Consider the following 18,717-nt stretch of genomic DNA (forward strand, 5'->3'; position numbering starts at 1 on the left):
TGATTAAAACACAACACCCTCAGCCATGTCTTGTTGGTGTCTTGATGGCTTTGCTCTCGGCAGAATGGACTCATTTTCTGAGGAAGGGTCTCTGGATCCAAACATTAACTCTGATTTCACTCCACAAATGCTGCTATGACCTTACACAGTCATAGAGTCCTACAGCACGGAGACAGGCCCTTCGATCCAAACCGGTCCATGCCAATGAAAATATCCATCCGTGTTAACCCCATTTCCCCACACCTGGTCCATATCCCTTTAAACCTTTCCTTTCCATGTATTCATTCAAATGCCTTTTAAGGGTTGTTAATGTACCCACCTCAACCACTTCTGCTGACAGCTCATTCCATATGTGTATTACCCTCTGTGAAAATGTTGCCCCTCAGGTTCTCATGTATTTTCTCTCCCCTCTTACCTTAAACTGATGCCCTCTAGTCCTCGATTTTACAACCCTAGGAAAAAAACCGAACATGTTCACCTTGTCCATGCCTCCCATGATCTTATACACTTCTATAAGTTCACTCCTCAGTCTCGTAGACTCTAAAGAAAAGGGTCCTAGCTTGTCCAGCCCCACCCTATAACTCAGTCCCTTGAGTCCAAGCAACCTTCTCGTAAATTTCTTCCGCGGTCTTTCCAGTTTAGTAACACCCTTCCCCTAGTAAGGTGACCAAAAGTGATTATAATACTCCAAGTGCAGTCACGCCAACATCCTGTACAACTGCAACATAGCTTCCCAAATTCTACACTATATGCCCTGGCTAATGAAGTCCAGTGTGCCAAAAGCCTTCTTCACTGCTTTGTCTACTTGTGACTCCACTTTTAGGAAACCACGCACCTAAACTCCAAGATCCCTCTGTTCCACTACATTCTTTAAGGCTCCACCATTCACAATGAAACTCCAACCTTGATTTGACATTCCAAAATGCAACACCTCACACTTATCTATATTAAATTCCATTTGCCACTTCTCGGCCCGCTTCCCTATCTGATTCAAGATCCAGCTGCAATTTCTGATAACCTTCCTCACTGGCCACAGTACCACTACTTTAGTATCATTTGCTGAGCGTTTCCAATTAATTCCTGTTTTTCATAGACCCATTTTCTTCTTTCCACACTCAATATTTGCAACTATTTCGTTCTCATTTAACACCATTATCACTCCTTTTATCTTTGGCTCTGGGCATCGTAATTGTCTGTTCCACTTGCTTTTCTCCTTCCCCGTCCCGCACGAACTGACATCTGACGACAGTATAAAAATAAACCATTCTCCAGCTACCTTCAGTTATGAGGAAGTCACAGTGGACTCAAAGTTAACTCAGCTGCCAGATCTTTTGAATTTGAACTTTCTCTTTCTTCAGCTGTGTGGCTGAGTTTGGAGGTACATGCTGGGAATGTGCATCACCGCAAATAAATTCTTGAACAAGTATGTAAAGATAGGCTCCAGCTCTACGCTTCACTGCAACTTAAAAAAGATTGCACCATTTCTTAAATGGTTAAAATATGGGAATCTGCTAAATTCCTTACATCCATCTCAGTTCATCAATCAGAAATCAGTCGACACCAACAGGTTTATTTGAAAATCACAAGTTTTCAGGTGACCTGACAAAGGAGCAGCACTCTGAAAAATTGTGAGTCCAAATAAAGCTGTCGAATTGCAACTTTTGTCTTTGTCCACTGCAGTCCAACACCAGCACCTCAAGGTCAGTTCATCATATGGCTTACAAGCGTTGTCAAGGAACTGGGTCAGAAATCAAACATTTCCAGGATTTCTTTATGCTGCCTCAATAAGGAATCTCGGTTCCAAACTTCAGAAAAAGCCATTGTGAAAATCTGCCAAATAGTTCCATTTCCCTCTGGTGAGACTGACAATTAGCACCTAAATAGGGCCATTCTCTTGTGGAGGTCCACGCTCATTAGGGACTGGATTAAGACTCATTTCACAAAGGACTCCTGCTGTCAGAATGTTGCCCTGTCAGTTTGGCAATAATCAAACCTATTGCACCATCCTCTGAAGCTTTAAGATGCAAAGATACAACTTACATCTTGAATTTGACTGTTTTCTTCATAAAACTTGGCAAATGAAACCCAGAGCGTATGTGGCTTTCCAGTGGCTTTTAATGGGTCAACCGTCTGCACCGCTTCTGTGTACGTGTTTATGATCTGTAACACAGAACAGCAATGAGCAAGCACAACAAACGCTCCAATTCCTACCTTTTTAAAGCAAAATGAAGTCATCTGCTTAGATGCAGGTATGAGTGTGTTTGGGATCACAAAAACACTGTGCCACAACTGGCATGGTGCTCCTGGTATCAGAGGGATCAGTAAAGATGTTAGCACCGTTGAAGACAGCTGCAAGAGAAAGTGTCAGCCGTGGGCTCACCAAGTAGAGGAGCTGACTCAAGGAGACAGGAGGTCTGCTACTCTTCTGTCTGTCATGCTGGCTTACTCACAGCAATTGCCAATGAATGACAATGACGGACACTTTGAGCAGATCACCAATGTTCCTTTGCGATTTACATCAGCGTTGCCAAAAATCTGCTTTCCACGTGAACATTTGACTTTTCCAATACCCCATTCAAGCTCCTAATGAATAACATCTTGGGAAAAAAGACATGGACAGAGGGATTATGGGGTAACTTCCAATTAGCCACTTGTCCTTTGTCTAAATGTGAGCTGTAATTGCTTAGAAATTACTGTATGCTTCCTCTCTAAAGTAAACTTTGAAGTATTAAAAACATTTCTGACTCAAAGGACTGTGTAATTATAATATCTGTCACAGCAGACACAGAATACCACTAACAACAACTCAGGTGCAACTCAGTACCTGTGATTAAATTCTTACTTTTCTTTCTCCTACTTTTTCAAATCAGCTTAACTACCCAACCATTGAATTGGAATAATTACTGCTGTTTATTGATATTTAGTGTGATCGACATCGACATTGCAGATTACTCCATTTAATAGAAAGTCATCTCAGAGATTGGAGGATACCCCTAGACAGAAACAGTCCCATTAATTAAGATGTGACCTTAAGTTAGGACGGCTGCATGTTACAAGTGAAACGAAAAAGATAGACAGATGTGAAGTTTTAAAGTTAAATATAGTCAGAAGGAATTAGTTTGAGTATGGGGAAGAACGGACAAAATGTATGTAGACTGGTTTACGTGCAGTTGTTTGGCAGTATAGAGTATTGCTGACAAGAGAAACCTGCTTTTATCTTTACAGGCAAAAGGAACGCGTCCAGGCAATGCGCTGTTTTCAATCAAAAAATGTGGGGTACTTAGCTTCCTGGGTGCTTTCTTCATGCAACTAGTAAGTGCTGACTGGCCAACCAATCAATAACCTTTACTCATGAAGTACAAATTATTGCTTTCTTTGAAATTTGGCATTCTTGAGCCTATTGCGAAGAGCACAAGATGAAACGCTTCAATGACCTGTATCTTTTTGGGCCAGTTTAATAAAGTAGGTCATTTACCTCATTACCTACTTCTACAAATTGGAGTCAGCCTATTAACAATTCAGAAATAACAGATTTATCACCAGAATTCAGGTATATCACAAGTGTTTAAAGCTATCCTGCTTCAAAGGTACTATTTTTCATTTAACATCACTTATCATTCAGTGCAACATACAGTCAGAGAGATGTACAGCTCAGAAACAGACCCTTTGTTCAACGTTTCTGTGCCAACCAGATATCCTAAATTCATCTAGTCCCATTTACCAGTATTTGGCTCATATCTTTCTAAACCTTTCCTATTCATGTGCCCATCCAAATGCTCAAATGCCTTTTAAATGTCGTAACTGTATCAGCCTCCACCACTTCTTCTGGCATCTCCTTCCGTTCACATCACTCTCTGCATGAAAAGATTGCCCCTTGTACCCTTTTAAATCTTTCCACTCCCTCCTTAAACCTATGCCCTATAATTTTGGACTCCCCTACCCTGGAAAAAGTCCTGGGCTAATCACCCTATCCACATCCTTCATGATTTTATAAACCTTAGGAGATCAACCCTCAGCCTCCGACGCTCTAGGGTAAATAGCCCCGGCTTATTCAGCCTCTCCCTAGAGCTCAAACCTTCTAACCCCAGCAACACCCTTGTAAAATCTTTTCTGCACTATGTTATGGGGTTTATTCTGAAGGGTTCATGCAGCAAGCTTGAGGAATTCACAGAAGATGTTCCTCACCTCTCGAGGTTTTCCTTCATACAATTTGACTCGCTTATGCCACTCGTGTACGTTGTGTGGGTTCTGCCGAAGTAGTACACTGTTCAAAAGGAGGGGACGTCTGTTTATAAGCTGCTCAAATCGTGCTAATCGAAGCTCTAGATCGATATCATCTGTTAAAAACAAGCAGACAGGTGTGTTACTGACACTGGCCATGTCAGTGAAGAAACTGGTGAAGGCCTCACCATTTCCTTTAGCATCAAGGCATAACCCTGAAAGGAAAGATAGCTGAGTGGTATGTCTGAACTACAGAAAACAATGTTAGAGCTAGCCAAACAGCAGATAAACTCTAACTGGAGTACTGCATACAGTTCTAATCACTGTAATGCAGGAAAGACATTGTGTCACTCGAATATTTATGAGGTTGCAGTCTTTAGCAAAGAGAAAATGTTTGGACAGGTTGGGGCTGTTTTGTTTTAAGCAAAAGACAGTGAGAGAGATGTATCTGAGGTGTACAAAATTAAAACTGGTCTCAGTAGAATGTGTGGGGAGGACACATTGCTCATAGCATGAGTTAACTGGTCAGGGACATAAATTTAAAGTAATTAATAGGAGTAGAGGACAAATTGAGAGGGAAATCTTTCAGTCAATGGTGGATATCTGGAATACACTGCTTTAATGGTTGGGAGAGGTAGAAGAGATTATTGCATTTAAAAGATTCTTAAATCTGCATTTCAAGTTGCTCAATTTTGGGTTACAGGGCTATGGACCAAGAGCTGGAAATAGCTTAACAAAATCTCTTTTTTGGATGGCACTGGTGCAAGGGGTTGAGTGGCCTTAATGTCTTAAGTTTTCTATGCTCAGGACAGAAGATTCTGTTGATTCAGTTCAATTTAGTGGCGCAAAGTCTGCGAAGGTACTTCCATAATTCAGTTGCCATCCAGAGAAATTTTAGGTGTAATGGCCAACGTCACTGGCCAGTGCTATTTCAATAGATCAATCTTGGAAAGGAATGAAGCACTGCCAACCCTGTCAATGCAGTGTTCTAATCGTAGAATTGGGCACAAATGTGTCTTTGTGGCCACATCTACTTATCTAAATTCCATACAGAATCTAGTTTGGAGCAAATATGATGAAAAATTTCCAGTAGATTACTGATGAAGGAATAATAAAGCATTCACTCCTTCATTTCATTTAAAAAAATGTACAGAAAAATCCTTGCAACATAAGGACTTTATCCAAAAGGCTTACTTTTGTGACAAGTACAATAATTCACTGCACAAGTGAAAATGAAAAATAAATCAACAATCTATAATATTTGCAAATCATGCATGCATACAATTGCTCATTTATGACTTTCCTCAGCTTAATTTTCTTCCTGAACAAAGGGCGGAAAGCCCTGCGAGCTAACAGCTTCATTCGTAGTTCTGATCAAGTTTACAACAGCAGCCACAGGAAGGACCAGACTGGGACAAAAACTTTTACTCTATATTAGGCAAAGTGTTATCATTTGAAATGTACTGCCACAAGAGGCAATGGAAGCAGATTCAATAACTTTCATAAGGGATTTGAATGTATACTTGAAAAATCTGGTTAAAATTCTGTAGGACGATGCTGAGTTGGAATTAAGACACTGAGCAGTGCTGGCAGTTTTCTTACTAAACGTCCCTACTCCTATTGCAGCCAGTTTAGAGAAGGTTGATTCAGCTGACTCCGGGGATGATAGGACTTTATGAGGAAACTTTGAGTCAGGCTGGGCCTTTACCCATTGTGGAATCTACGAGAATGAAGGTTGATCTTAGTGAAACTTACTGAAGTTTCTGGGGTAGCTTGACAAGGTAGATGCTGAAAGCATATTTCCTCGCAAGAACTATTTTGAACAGCATCCAGATGGTCAGTTGTAGAAAGTGAAAAATGAGTTTGGTTTCCTGATAACGATGATACCAGGCTGGTACATCCATACATGGGCATCAAGTACAGATAGTAACACATGTAGCTGTGATTTAACTGCTGGTATTGACACCATGGGATTACAGTGGAGGAAAGGCTGAATTGAGGGACCATTAGCTCCCTGGCATCACTAAATGTAGCCCAGCGGGAGAGAACAAAGGGCGAAATACTAAATAAAAGCAAAAGCAAAACTTGCAAAATAACTTTACCTTCTTCTGCTTGCCCCATTTCTGCTGTTGTTTCCATTTTAGCTGCAATCATGCTCTCCTCAAACTGTGCATAACTATCAAAGACTTGGGTGAAATCTCGAACTGTCATCACTGTTTGAATCGCCTCTTCATACACGTCTCTGGCCTAGAGGGAAGACGGAAGTCATTCTTTGGTTTCACTATTGAAAATAATAGAATTATAGAGACATTACAGCAGAGAAGGCCATTTAACCCATTATGTCCCTCCAAAGAAACAATTCACATACTGTTATTCCCTTGCCTTCCCACTTCTTCATACCAGCACAACTCTCTGCAGAGAATGAGGGAGGGAAGGGCAAAGAGAGAATGACACAGAATGTAAAAAAAGAAGAGATTGAGAGATGGAGAGAGAGAGAGAGAATGTGAGAGGAGAAAAGAGGAATGAGAGTGTATACAACGGGATTCGGTGAAGGCATAAATTTGTCTGTTCATTCCAAGGTCAAAGTGATGGGATGGATAAACATGCGTGCACACAGGATAAAGGTGAGTAGATGTGTGTTTCTTTTCTTTATTTCTATATGGGATGTTCTGTCGCTAGCAAAGTCAGCATGTGGCTTGCTAGGGCCATTTCAGCATGAGGTTAAGCGCTTACTGCGTTGCTGTCAGTCTAGAGTCACTTGTAGGTCAAACTGAGTAGAGACAACAGAATGAGATCATGTTTCACACCACAACCAATGGTAGCTTCATGGTCACCTTCACTGAGTCTAGTTTTCAATTCCAAGTCTTACAAAATGATTTTAAATTCTACCAGCTGTTGGGAGAGGAATTTGAAGTCACATTGCTAGACCAAGTCACCTAGTCCAATGATATGACCACCAAACCATCATCTCCCCACACAAAATGATCAGAGATATAGATAGAGTGGACAGCCATTGGCTTTTTCCTATGGTGGAGGTAGCTATTACGAAGGGGTGTGGTTTTAAATGAACGGAGGTAGATTTAGGGGAGACGTCAGAGGTAGGTTCTTCACTCAGAGAGAGTGGTAGGGGCGTGGAATGCATTGCCGGAGAGGGTAGTGGAGTTGTCCTCATTAGGGGCATTTTTAAGTGGCTATTAGATAGGCACATGGATGATAGCATAAGGGAGGGTGGAGGTTAAAGAGATCTTAGGTTTAGGGTAAAAGTTCAGTATAACATCGCAGGCCAAAGGGCCTGTACTGTACTGTGTTGTGCTATGTTCTATGCACATAACTATCAACCTGTAAGTACTCCAAACTAATCATTTTTATCACAGTTTGGAAATCACAACATAGGCTTGAGAAATAATCCTCTGGGAATGTGAACACTTCATCTTTGGAAAGATGTCATAATGGAAACAATACAGCACAGACTAATTTTGTGTTACAGAGATGAAAAGTTAGACTAGCACTAAGAGAAAGCTGAGAAGTTAAAAATTTGTTTCAAACTAAGCAGAAAATTTTCAACCAGTGACCTGGCATAGATTGTAAGATTATGATGTAGTAAATGACAACTGATTGATTCCACTGATTGGTGAGGTGGTAGCAACAGGGCAAAAAAAACCTAATAGTCAGAAGAAGAACTAATGGGGTAACTGGAATAAGAAGATCTTGACATGGAGGATGGTTAGAACGAGAAATACTGCGCCACAAAACAGCAACATAGGCTCTATATTCTTTTCAGTGACCATTAGTTAATTACTTTTAAATACAGCATGACAGAAGTAAGCTAAATAAAAGGTACTTTGTGGAAAAATACCATATCAGCACTAACCTAGTTGGGTTAAGTGGCCTGTTTCTGTGCTGTTAACACTCTCTGATGAAATAAAAAGCAATGTGGATGTCCATCAAGTTGGGAAGCTTGCTCAAAATGGAAGTATTACCACTTTGGCAGTGTCACTTATATGGGGTCAGAGTTTCCCCAACATTCCTTCAAAGTGTTAAATACATAAAGTTTTCCTGTTTTATAAACAGTATGAAAAGCAAGAAGTGCCTAGTAAACCTGAAGGAAACTCAAGCGAATCCAATAACGTGAAGCATCAATAATCCGGGGTCCCAGTGTTCACTGTAGAGAAAGTAACAGTTTCACCAGGGACTGGAGTCATTAACCAGACTGAAGATGATAGGTGCTTTCTCCAGGCACTTACATTTCACATCATATCTGACATCCCGAGCTTAAAAATACTCTCAGGACAAATCAAACAGGTTGTGACTCTTTTTCAAGAGTAGGAAAAGCCACGTGTTGGCCTGATAAGATTATGAAGAGGTGTGAAAAAGTAGACATAGAAAAGATGCAGGGAGCAAAATAAAACCTAGGGGCCATAAACATTTGCATGAACACATTAAACATTGAATGTATTAGTGACTACCTTAAATACTGAAGAGCCACTCCACAATGTCAGGAACCTGAAAATAAAACCAGAAAATGCTGGAAGTGCTCAGCAGGTCTGACAAGAGGCTTTTAAAAGTTTATTTTATATATTTATGTTACAGGCTTTATGTTTGTATTACAGGGGATGGGGAAAGGTTCTGGCAAGATCAGCGTTTGCTGCCAAGCCAGAATTGCACTTGAATGGAATTTCAGAAGGTGGTCATTGTTAACCATGTTGCTATGGATCTGGAGTCACACATAGGCCAGACTGGATAAGGTGGCAGATTTCTTTCCCAATAATGAACCAAACAGGTTTTTACAACAATCAATATTACGATTCGTGACTACCATTAAACCCCAGAGTAATGAACTGAGTTTAAACTCCACTCACTATTAGCCTGGCCCAGTGGATTGCTTGTCCAGGGTCCGTGCTGCTGTCTCTCCAATGATCACAGACTTAAAGTATTAAGTTCTCGCTCGCCACAGTTGTTGTTCAGACCTATTCAGCATTTCCAGTATTTTCTGTATTGATTTATTCACACACAGTAGTTCCAACTCACCACCTAGTTGGAACTAGCAACCTGGAACAGTAACTGAGAAGAACAACACTGAAACCTATAAAGGGGCTGTTAGATAAGTAGAACACAGAAAGGAACAGAAGGATATCTTGACATGACTGATGAATTAGGGTGGGAGGTGTTTTGTCCAGTGTATAAACATTAGTATGGATGCACTGAGACATATGGCATTTTTTCTGGGCTGGAATTTCTATGTTATACTATTTAAGAGACTCTCTCACAGTCCAATTTTCATTTTACCACTGAGTCAATATTCTTAATTCCAAATTTAAGCAACACCATAACCGGGCTAGTCAACTGTGCATCAGTCTCTACAATCACCAGCCTGACTGCTAATATGTACATAAACCTTCAACTGTAGCTCCTAATAAGCATCCAGTGAAATTACAGTCACTAACGTAACAAATATTATGCAGGCAGTTGTGTTTCATTAGCATGAATTGGCTAATTGTTGAATAATGGACGGTGTTTCGATAATGCAAACTTTCTGCTGTTTCTATATTCTGATTTTCTACAGTGATTTCTTTGTCGTGCAATTTTCTAAGGTGGGTTTCTGCAGCACAAGATCATGCAAGAATGCAACTATTGTGATATAGGAAAACTACCAGTACGCATTAAAAACAAAAAGCCTGTGTGATTACAAAATGATATATTTTATATCAAAACCTCTGGTGAGAATCAGCATTGTATCATCTTCAGCAGAACTTCCCGATAAATTTTGAGCCCCTACCTTTTCAAAATGACCACTTCGAATGTAGTAGTCAGCTAAAGAACACCAAAGCTTCCCTAGTTGGTCGGTGAAGCGAGTCAGGCCTCCCCGGATAATGGCTCCAACATTCAGGGACTTCACTTTGTCTGGATTTGTAGAAATGAGATGGCAAAGCTCATGCCACAGCTGTGGAAATACAAGGCATTTCAGGAAAAATGCAGGTCTTCGTTGTCTGTATCTCAAAGCTTTTGCTTTTTTCAACACTCATCACTGCACTCCTTTTCAGTAAGCCCGCCACACGGTTACTCTGTTATTAGACAGAGATATGACGGGTGATGGTTTAATCTGGGGGTGTCTGTGCCTCAGGTGAAGGGAGAGGTTGAGAAGGTGGGGAGGTGATGGGCTAGCGATATTATCGCTGGATTGTGAACCCACAGAGACCCAGATAATGTTCTGGGGCCAAGCTCAAATCCCGCAAAGGTACATGGTAGAATTTGAATTCAATAAAAATCTGGAATTAAGAATGTAATGATGATCATTGTCGATTATCACGAAAACCCATCTAGTTCATTAATGTCCTTTTAGGGATGGAAACTGCTGTTCTTACCTAGTCTGGCCAACATGTGACTCCAGACCCACAGCTAGGTAGTTGACTCTCAACTGCCCTCTGGGCATTTAGGGATGGGCAATAAATGCTGGCCTAGACAGTGATGCCCTTACCCTGTGAACGAATGAAAAAAAAAGGGCAGGACTTTCATGGTAACCTCAGCTGGGATAGGAACTGAACCTGCAGCCCTGGTGTCACTCTGCATCATAAACCAGCCATCCATCCAACTTAGCTAACCAACTGAAGCTTGTTTCATACACTGCTAGTCACTGGGTGGCAGGGTGGCGCACTGGGTATAGGGAGTGGGTAGTGGAGTACTTAATTACTAGGACCCAATCTGGAATGAATTTGTTTCTCCATTTAACTTCTGCTTCTAAAAAGCAGGCTGGGCTTTCCCGAACACAGTCACTTGCCAAAGAATCAGCACCCTTTTTTCATGCAGTGTAAATTGCTGCTCCCTCTGAAATGTGGCATTCTTGCATCTGTCCTGATGAGTGCAAGATGAAAAGTATCATCAATAACACCCTTCACCCCCAAGCAGTACACAAGTTCTGCACTATCAAGTGACCTAATCTATTTCAACACACTGGGCTTGATGCCTCACTGTTTCTGCTTACACACAGGTAATCAGCTTGATTGAAAACAGGGGCTTACTTGGTAGTTTGATTTCCCCTCTTTTGAGACAAAGGACTCGTCATTGACGATACCAGCAAGTCGCACAGCAGCCTCATCCAGACGATCAATAGAGCGAAGATACTCGATGTACTCTTCAGCGTTTTCAGGGGACAGCTGCAAATATTAGAAGATTTTGAATAGCATGAAGGAATATTGCTCATTCGGAAATCAGTCAGTCAGGCGGGGAGCATTGAGAAACATTTAATTTTCTCACTGAGTGGCACACAGGCTCACAACCCTCCAAGGGAAGAAATTTCTCCTATGTCAGTTCACAATGATTTATCCTTCTCCAAAAGACTATAACTGTTATTTCTAGATGCTTCCATTAAGGAAACAGAGAACTTATTAGGCCGGAAGCTAAGTATTTTGAATTTTTTAAAAACATTCTAATAAATGCCAGAGAACACAAGCCCTATTCTTCTTATGACCTTAAACATTCATGTACTCCATTGCAAATGCACTAAGCCAAAATGTACTGTCCACAAACTGCCTGGCAGCTTCTCTAACAATACCTCCTGAACCTACAGCCTCCATCAACCTGAAGAACAAGGTATCAGTGGCAAGGCAATACCATCACCTCCAAATTGCCCTCCCAGGTTCTGATATCCATTCTGGCTTGGAACTATATTATGATCCCTTCACTGTTAAACTTCTGCCCTCAAACAGTACTGAGGCAGTACCTTCAATAAGTGGACTGCAGTGGGTGAAGAAGGCACTTACCCACTTTTTCAAAATCAACAAAGATGACAAGTAATTGTGGCCTTGCCAAAGTTGCCCATATCCCCTTACTGCAAGGACTGTTTGCTCAACTGCTTTAACCAGTGGTTCAGAAGGCCAGCTCGAAGAGGAGCAAATGTTCCAATAAAACTGTAAGTATACAAGTCACAATTACTCTCATACCTTCAGATAGCGCCTGTAGACTCGGACTGCAGTCTCTGACAGTGGAAACAAACGAACAAACTTCAGGTACATGGGCCAGATGCGATAATGCTGAGTGACAGGGAGGGCACGCAGAGCCCTATCGAAGGTTCGACGAGTTCTTGTTATCTTACACTGATCGACCTGGAACTGGCAGTAGTCCAACCAAATACGTGGCATCTGAAATATTTAAAAAATGTATTGATCGTTTAATTCTACCCTCCTACCCCTGTCCTCAAGTTACTAACTTGTGCTTCTATACCACAGTCATCTGTGTTCATCATATATAACTGTAGGCAAGTGGTGACTGTATTAACTGGAGACTGTGCTCCTAGAAATCTAAACAGCGCTCAACTGTTGTGCGGGTTTGTAATGTGCATTTCTGTAAATAAATGCTTGTGAAACCTTGTGACAACTGGCTCCCACTTTGTCCACCATTTGACTTTCTGGAGTATAATACTCTGGAGGGCCAGTCCTCCACAAACATCTCACTTACAAAGAAAAACGTAGGCAAGCGGAAACTACTTAAACATAAGACAATCCAGTCCTCAGTCAGGAAATACATTTAGAATCCAGTGGGAGGTGCTGGGAATCCGAGTTGTTCCCTGCTCACCCTGCCACAGTCCACAGCTCAACAGTGCTAAGGTCAATGAGTACCTGTGTGGCTGAGATCACTCAAGTGAGATCATCACATCCCAAACAATTAATGCTCCAATCTTTTGGGTTGTGTATGGATTAATATAATACAAATCGGTGCTTTAAAGTTCAAAGCATATTTTGAAGTCATCGAACTCACCAGAAACTAGAATCAGATAGTAGGTATGTGCTAGAAATATCAGGTCTAAAGGTATTAAAAGTGAAGATAGACTTTTGGTGGCACTGGAAGCAAGGCAGAAGAGCTGGAATGAAGAGCCTTAGCGATGGACTGAAGATGGCCTGTGAAGCTTCTTTTGGAAGGGACCTCTATTAGTTTGAGATATTGTTTAAGCAGTTGCCCACTTCACATCCAAAGAACAGTTTCACTTACGAACAGAGAGACCTAGGGTCTCAAGTACATAATTCTTTTAAGTTTGCATCACACACAAATAGGGTGGTTAAGGTGTTTAGCACGCATGCCTTCATTGTTCATCCGAGTATAGGAGTTAGCACGTTATACGGAGGTTGTACAGGACTAGTGAGGCCTCTTCTGGAATACACTGTCCAGTTCTGGTCTCCCTGTTATAGAAAGGATATTAAATTGGAGAGGGTTCAGAAGAGATTTACCAGGATGTTGCTGGGAATGGAGGTTTTTGAGTTATGGGGAGAAGCTGCATAGACTGGGGCTATTTTCCCTAGAGAGCAGGAGGTTTGAGAAGTAATCTTACAAAGGTTTATAAAATCACGAGGGTACAGATAAGGTGAATGGCAGATGTCTGTTCCAGAGGGTGGGGGATTTCAAGACTGTGGGGCACATTTTTAAGGTGAGAGGAGAAAAATTTAAAAAGACACGAGGGGCAATTTTTTTAAAACAGAGAGTATGGCTCGCGTGTGGAATGAACTTCCAGGGCAAGTGGTGGATGTGAGTACAGTTTTACATTCAAGGACATTTGGAAAGGTACACGAATAAGAAATGTTTGGAGGCATGTGGGCCAAGCGCTGACAGGTGGGACTGGATTAGCTTGGGATTTTGCAAGGCACGGACTGGTTGGATGGAAAGGTCTGTTCCATGCTGTATGACTCTATTACTATGAACATGGCTATCTTGTAAAAGGTTAAGACAACAGGATTCATTTTTTTGGAGGGGGTGGTGGAGAACAGTAGTGCTGACTTTTTCCAAAACATTCACAAGACATGGGAGTTACTGACAAGGCCAGGAACTAATGTCCACTGTTAACTGCCCTTGAAAAGGTGGTGGTCAGCAGCCCTCTTGACAACTAGGTGGCCAGTTAGGTGTCTTTAAAGGGCTATCTGTCGATCATCTTGTTGTGTATCTGGAGTCACAGTTGATTAGGCTGGGTAAAGATGGCAGATTTTGTCTCCAAAGGGTACAAGTGAATCAAATAGGGTATTTTTTTAAAACAACAACCCAGTTGTTACATGGTCACCAGCACCAACACCAGGTCTTGATTCTAGATTCACTGCGTTCACTGAATTTAAATTCCCCAGTGGCTCTGATGGGATTTGAATTCACGTCTTCTGATCATTACCCAGGCCTCTGCTGTACCAAACACTGCAACATTACCACCACACAAACTTACTAAGTTAAAACAAATCAATTAGTACCTTGTGCATGAAAACCAGGGCTCGCTCATGACAGTTGTTAACGTCCTCAAATGCAGGATCTATGATACATTTTCCCTTCACTTGTTTCCGCCTCTGTTTCAGGTAATTGTACCACAGTTTGTAACTGGGAAAGAATTAGAAGCAGATTTAACACACAATACCCATCACGATATGCAAAATCCCTTGGAAAATTCTAAGGGGAATCTCCAGGCAGTGGTACTCCTAACTTTCTCCCTTTTGTCTTTTGTCCTGCAAGTGCTGATTCTTACTGCCCTCTGGGCATTTTTATTTAATACTTTTGTTAATGATTTGGGGCCAGGAGTTATGAGCACGACTGTAAAATTTGCTGAAATACACAAAGCTCAACAAGTTAGCGGCTTCAAACAGAATAAGCTAAGGACGGATTTGAACAATCATGTGAACTATGTGCTGGCAACAGGTGAAACGCAATGCAATTCAATAATAAGGCCAACATAGAAAAGGAAGTTCCCACATTGTGCATGTGAGGGCTTGTAGCTGTCTAAAACTAGGGGTCATAAATATGAAACAATCACCTATCAATCCATTGACTAATACAGGAGAAACTCCAATACCAAAAAACTCGGCAGAATATGGAACTTGCTGCCACAGAGAAGAGCTGAGGTGAAAACAATCAACACCTTTAGGGAGAAGCTGGATAAAGGAATAGACATCACATTGATCAAGCTCTGTTGCGGAACGAGTTTTCTACACAGCAGCAGAAACACCACCATTGACCTGATAAACCGAATAGCCTGCTTCTGTGCTTTTACACTCCACGCAACTTGTTGTAATTTAAAATTGATATATTTAGTTTTCCTCAGATGCACATCATTAAAGTGCTTCACTAAGTGAGCTGACCGTACACCTCTGAAGCAAAAGCTCCAAGTGGGCGAAAGCTGTTAATTCCAGTTACATGTAAACCACTGCTATCAAGGATTATTAAAAACACCAGCAACTGACACATCACAAGGCAAAATTCTTTTGCATAAACTGTGTGATTGATGCAGACAAGATACAAAATTTGATCTATGCTTAATCTTTGATCTTTTGAACAAACCATTAGCTTCTGTTAGTGATAGTAGGAACTGCAGATGCTGGAGAATCTGAGATAACAAGGTGTAAAGCTGGATGAACACAGCAGGCCAAGCAGCATCTGGGGAACAGGAAGGCTGACATTTGTCTAGGCCCAAAACATCAGCCTTCCTGCTCCTCTGATGCTGCTTGGCCTGCTGTGTTCATCCAGCTTTACACCTTGTTATCTCAGCTTCTGTCAGGTGTTGATCTCAAAAGTCTCTAATGCCCCCATGTAATCACTAGACCTTGTTGCTTCCACTAAGAAACAATACCTGCCAGGAAGTTCTTTAAGCGCTCTCTCGTAAATCATGTTCACCACATGTATGGGTGCAGACTGCTTAAACTCTATGTAGCGGATCCAGCATTTAACAGAGTAAGGATTGCGAATGATCTCTTCTTCATATGGCAGATCATCATCTTCCTGTCAAAGAGATTCAAACAAGTGGACAGAATGAAGCCCAGGGGATGCACGCAAGTCACCAGCTATCAGACTCTCGGGGAAAATGTGGCACTGACAGCATGTAAAATGTCACCTTTGACAACACAAACAGCAACTTGATAAAGTAAAACTGATCTGTCACTATCAATTTATCTATTACAAAAAGTTCTTCGAAACTTCTTTGTGAACTTTCTAACGCACTTCTGAAGAAAGAAAATGTTTTTGTACTTAGCATTTAACTTGGAATTATACAATTAGTTCACGCAGCAATTTGTGTTCAGCTTGGTGTTACTTGTAACAGCCAAGCCCAAGCTGTAACCAAATGGCATATCAAGAATTTACAATCCTGACACTCCAAATGTATTTTGGGAACACGAACAGCAAGACTGAAGTATTTGACTTGAGCAACAAACAGCAATTTTGTAAACATTTGACAAAGGATAGTTGAAGACAATCTTTTGCTGGGGCTGCCCTGTTTATACAATGTTTACCAATGCAGTAAGGTACTTAACTGGTATCAAATCTCAGGTTTCTTTTCCACAACTGTCGTATCTGCTGACAATCATTTTTAAGTCGACAAGTTAGGTTTACAGAATTAAAGATTTGTAGGCCAATTTTCAGCATTCAGTGCAAATATAGTTTTTGAGAAGTATCTTCTTGAAGCTGAGTACTGCAATCTAAAGAACTGAAGTGTAAACTATGGAAAAGAATCATCTGTCAGTCGCAAAATGCTTCCTTCAAATGTATTACTTACTGAAGCTATTGTTGATTACACGTCATTTGAGTTCAAATCCCAGTCTAGGATTTCAGCACAATATTCAAGGCTGATGCTCCCAGCTGAGTCCCGAAGGAGGGCTGTGCTGTCAGTGCCACCACTGTTCACACAAGGTCAAAAGGTCACTGGTGGGTCAGCAGGAGTTGGTATTGCCATTACCTTTCTGAATGGTTGAGCAGACTTAAAGAGAGTCATACAGCATGGAAACAGACCCTTTGGTCCAACGCGTTCATGCCAACCAGGTGTCCTAAACTGAACTAGCCCCATTTGACTGCGTTTAAACCTTATACCTCTAATCCTTTCCTTTCAATGTACCTGTTCAAACGTCTTTTAAATGTTGTAATTGTACCCGCCTCTATCATTTCCTCTGACAGCTCGTTCCATACAGGTTGAGGATTTAAATGACCTATTCCTGCTTCTATTTCATATATTCATAAACTGAGGCTCTGTCAGCTCTAGCAGGTGAATGTGAAAGATCCCATGGTGCTATTTCTGAGCACTGGTATCTCTCCCCAGTGTCCTAGTCAGCTAACATGACATAATGATCTGCTCATAATTACACTGCTATCTGTGGGAGCTTGCTGTAGAACATATAGCTGCTGTATTTCATATCTGACACGAGTGAAGCACATCATTGGTCATGGAGTGCGGATGAGATGTTGGTAGGCTGGCTCAGTGGTTAGCACTGCTGCCTCACAGTGCCAGTGACATGGGATAACAAGGTGTAGAGCTGGATGAATACAGCAGGCCAAGCAGCAGCAGCATCGGTGCCGGAAAGCTGACGCTTCGGGCCTAGGCCCTTCCATGGGCTTGATTCCACCCCCAAGCAATTGTCTGTGTAGAGTTTTCACATTCTCCCTGTGTCTATGTGGGTTTCCTCCCACAGTCCAAAGACGTCCAGGTTAGGGTATACTGGCCATACTACATTGCCCATAGTGTTCAGGGTTGTGCAGGCTAAGTGGGTTAACCATGGAAAATGAGGCTGGGGAGGTGGTGATGAGTGAGTGGTATCTGGATGGGATGCTCTCCGGAAGGTCAGCGAGGGCTGAAAGGCCTGCTTCTACACTGTAGGGATTTTGAGGCTGAAAAAAGGCACTATATAAATTCAAATTCTTCCTTTCACATGCCGGCTCTCTCGAGGGCGAACAAATTACCTCCGATCAGCCAGTAGCAATATGACTGCCTGTCAGCTCCAACAACTACTGAGCAGCAACACAGAGACAGTGTAAAGAAGCTCACTTTCACTTGGGACTCTGAAATCAATGTGGTTGACAAAACTGGGGCAGCTGCTCTGCGACTTTACTTATTAAGTCAAAACATAGAAAAGAGAGAAAAAGTAGGACCATACGGTTCCTGAAGGGGAAGTGATAAAGAAGCCGTTAATGCCGTGGGAGACCAACAAAATAAATCGAGGCCGAGGCTTCAGCTGAGGCCTACCCTCAAAGACCAGCTCAGCGAACAAGGAATGTTGAATTCGGAGCTGTCATCTCGGAGTTATACGATTCACTTACAAAAATAACATCGTGTTTCTGTAAAAAAACGCTCATTTTGCCCCGCGGCCGCAGCCTACGCCGAGGCTTCGAAAAGGCGTCGAACCCAACCTAAGGCCCAGGGAGCAAACCCTATCGCCACTCTGATTGGTGGACATGCCGAACGTCATCAACATCCCGCCCATAGCGGCAGGTGGTTGGATAACATTGTCGATCGACAGGCATATAGACCAATAAGTTCACGATGCCTGCACGTTGGGCTGTTAATACCACCGGTTTCGGCAGTTGATTGGACACGGCAGAATCCGTTTCTGATTGGATCATTTCCGCGGGGCGACGACGCATATTCCGATTTCTATTGGACAAGACAAACTGATTGACACGGAAACACGGATAGTGATTGGACTTGTCAGTTGATACCGCCCCTATTGGGTCTGATGGTAAAAACTGAAAGGATTGGGGATGCTATAAATCTGGAAC

General features: G+C 41.8%; 1 protein-coding gene across 4 annotated transcripts in view; it reads right to left on the bottom strand.

Moving 5' to 3' along the window:
* Positions 1-18,373, bottom strand: part of xab2 (XPA binding protein 2) — a 46,005-nt gene extending 27,632 nt beyond the window's left edge. Inside the window, exons 1-9 of one of the 4 annotated variants that reach the window (XM_048521981.2) lie at positions 18,259-18,373; positions 15,806-15,954; positions 14,439-14,562; positions 12,159-12,356; positions 11,238-11,372; positions 9,998-10,162; positions 6,324-6,468; positions 4,186-4,337; positions 2,041-2,160 (exon numbers count right to left, since the gene is read on the bottom strand). In XM_048521981.2, the coding sequence (XP_048377938.1) occupies positions 2,041-2,160; positions 4,186-4,337; positions 6,324-6,468; positions 9,998-10,162; positions 11,238-11,372; positions 12,159-12,356; positions 14,439-14,562; positions 15,806-15,954; positions 18,259-18,294 (1,224 nt within the window). In that variant the 5' untranslated portion in view covers positions 18,295-18,373. Of the gene's footprint in view, positions 1-2,040; positions 2,161-4,185; positions 4,338-6,323; positions 6,469-9,997; positions 10,163-11,237; positions 11,373-12,158; positions 12,357-14,438; positions 14,563-15,805; positions 15,955-16,726; positions 16,986-18,184 lie in introns of those variants that run through there. The other 3 variants (XM_048521982.2, XM_048521983.2, XM_048521984.1) reach the window with 3 other exon arrangements.
* Between the last annotated feature and the right edge of the window lie 344 nt (positions 18,374-18,717).

This window comes from Stegostoma tigrinum, chromosome 35 (assembly GCF_030684315.1).
Source record: "Stegostoma tigrinum isolate sSteTig4 chromosome 35, sSteTig4.hap1, whole genome shotgun sequence".
Taxonomy (NCBI): Eukaryota; Metazoa; Chordata; class Chondrichthyes; order Orectolobiformes; family Stegostomatidae; genus Stegostoma; species Stegostoma tigrinum.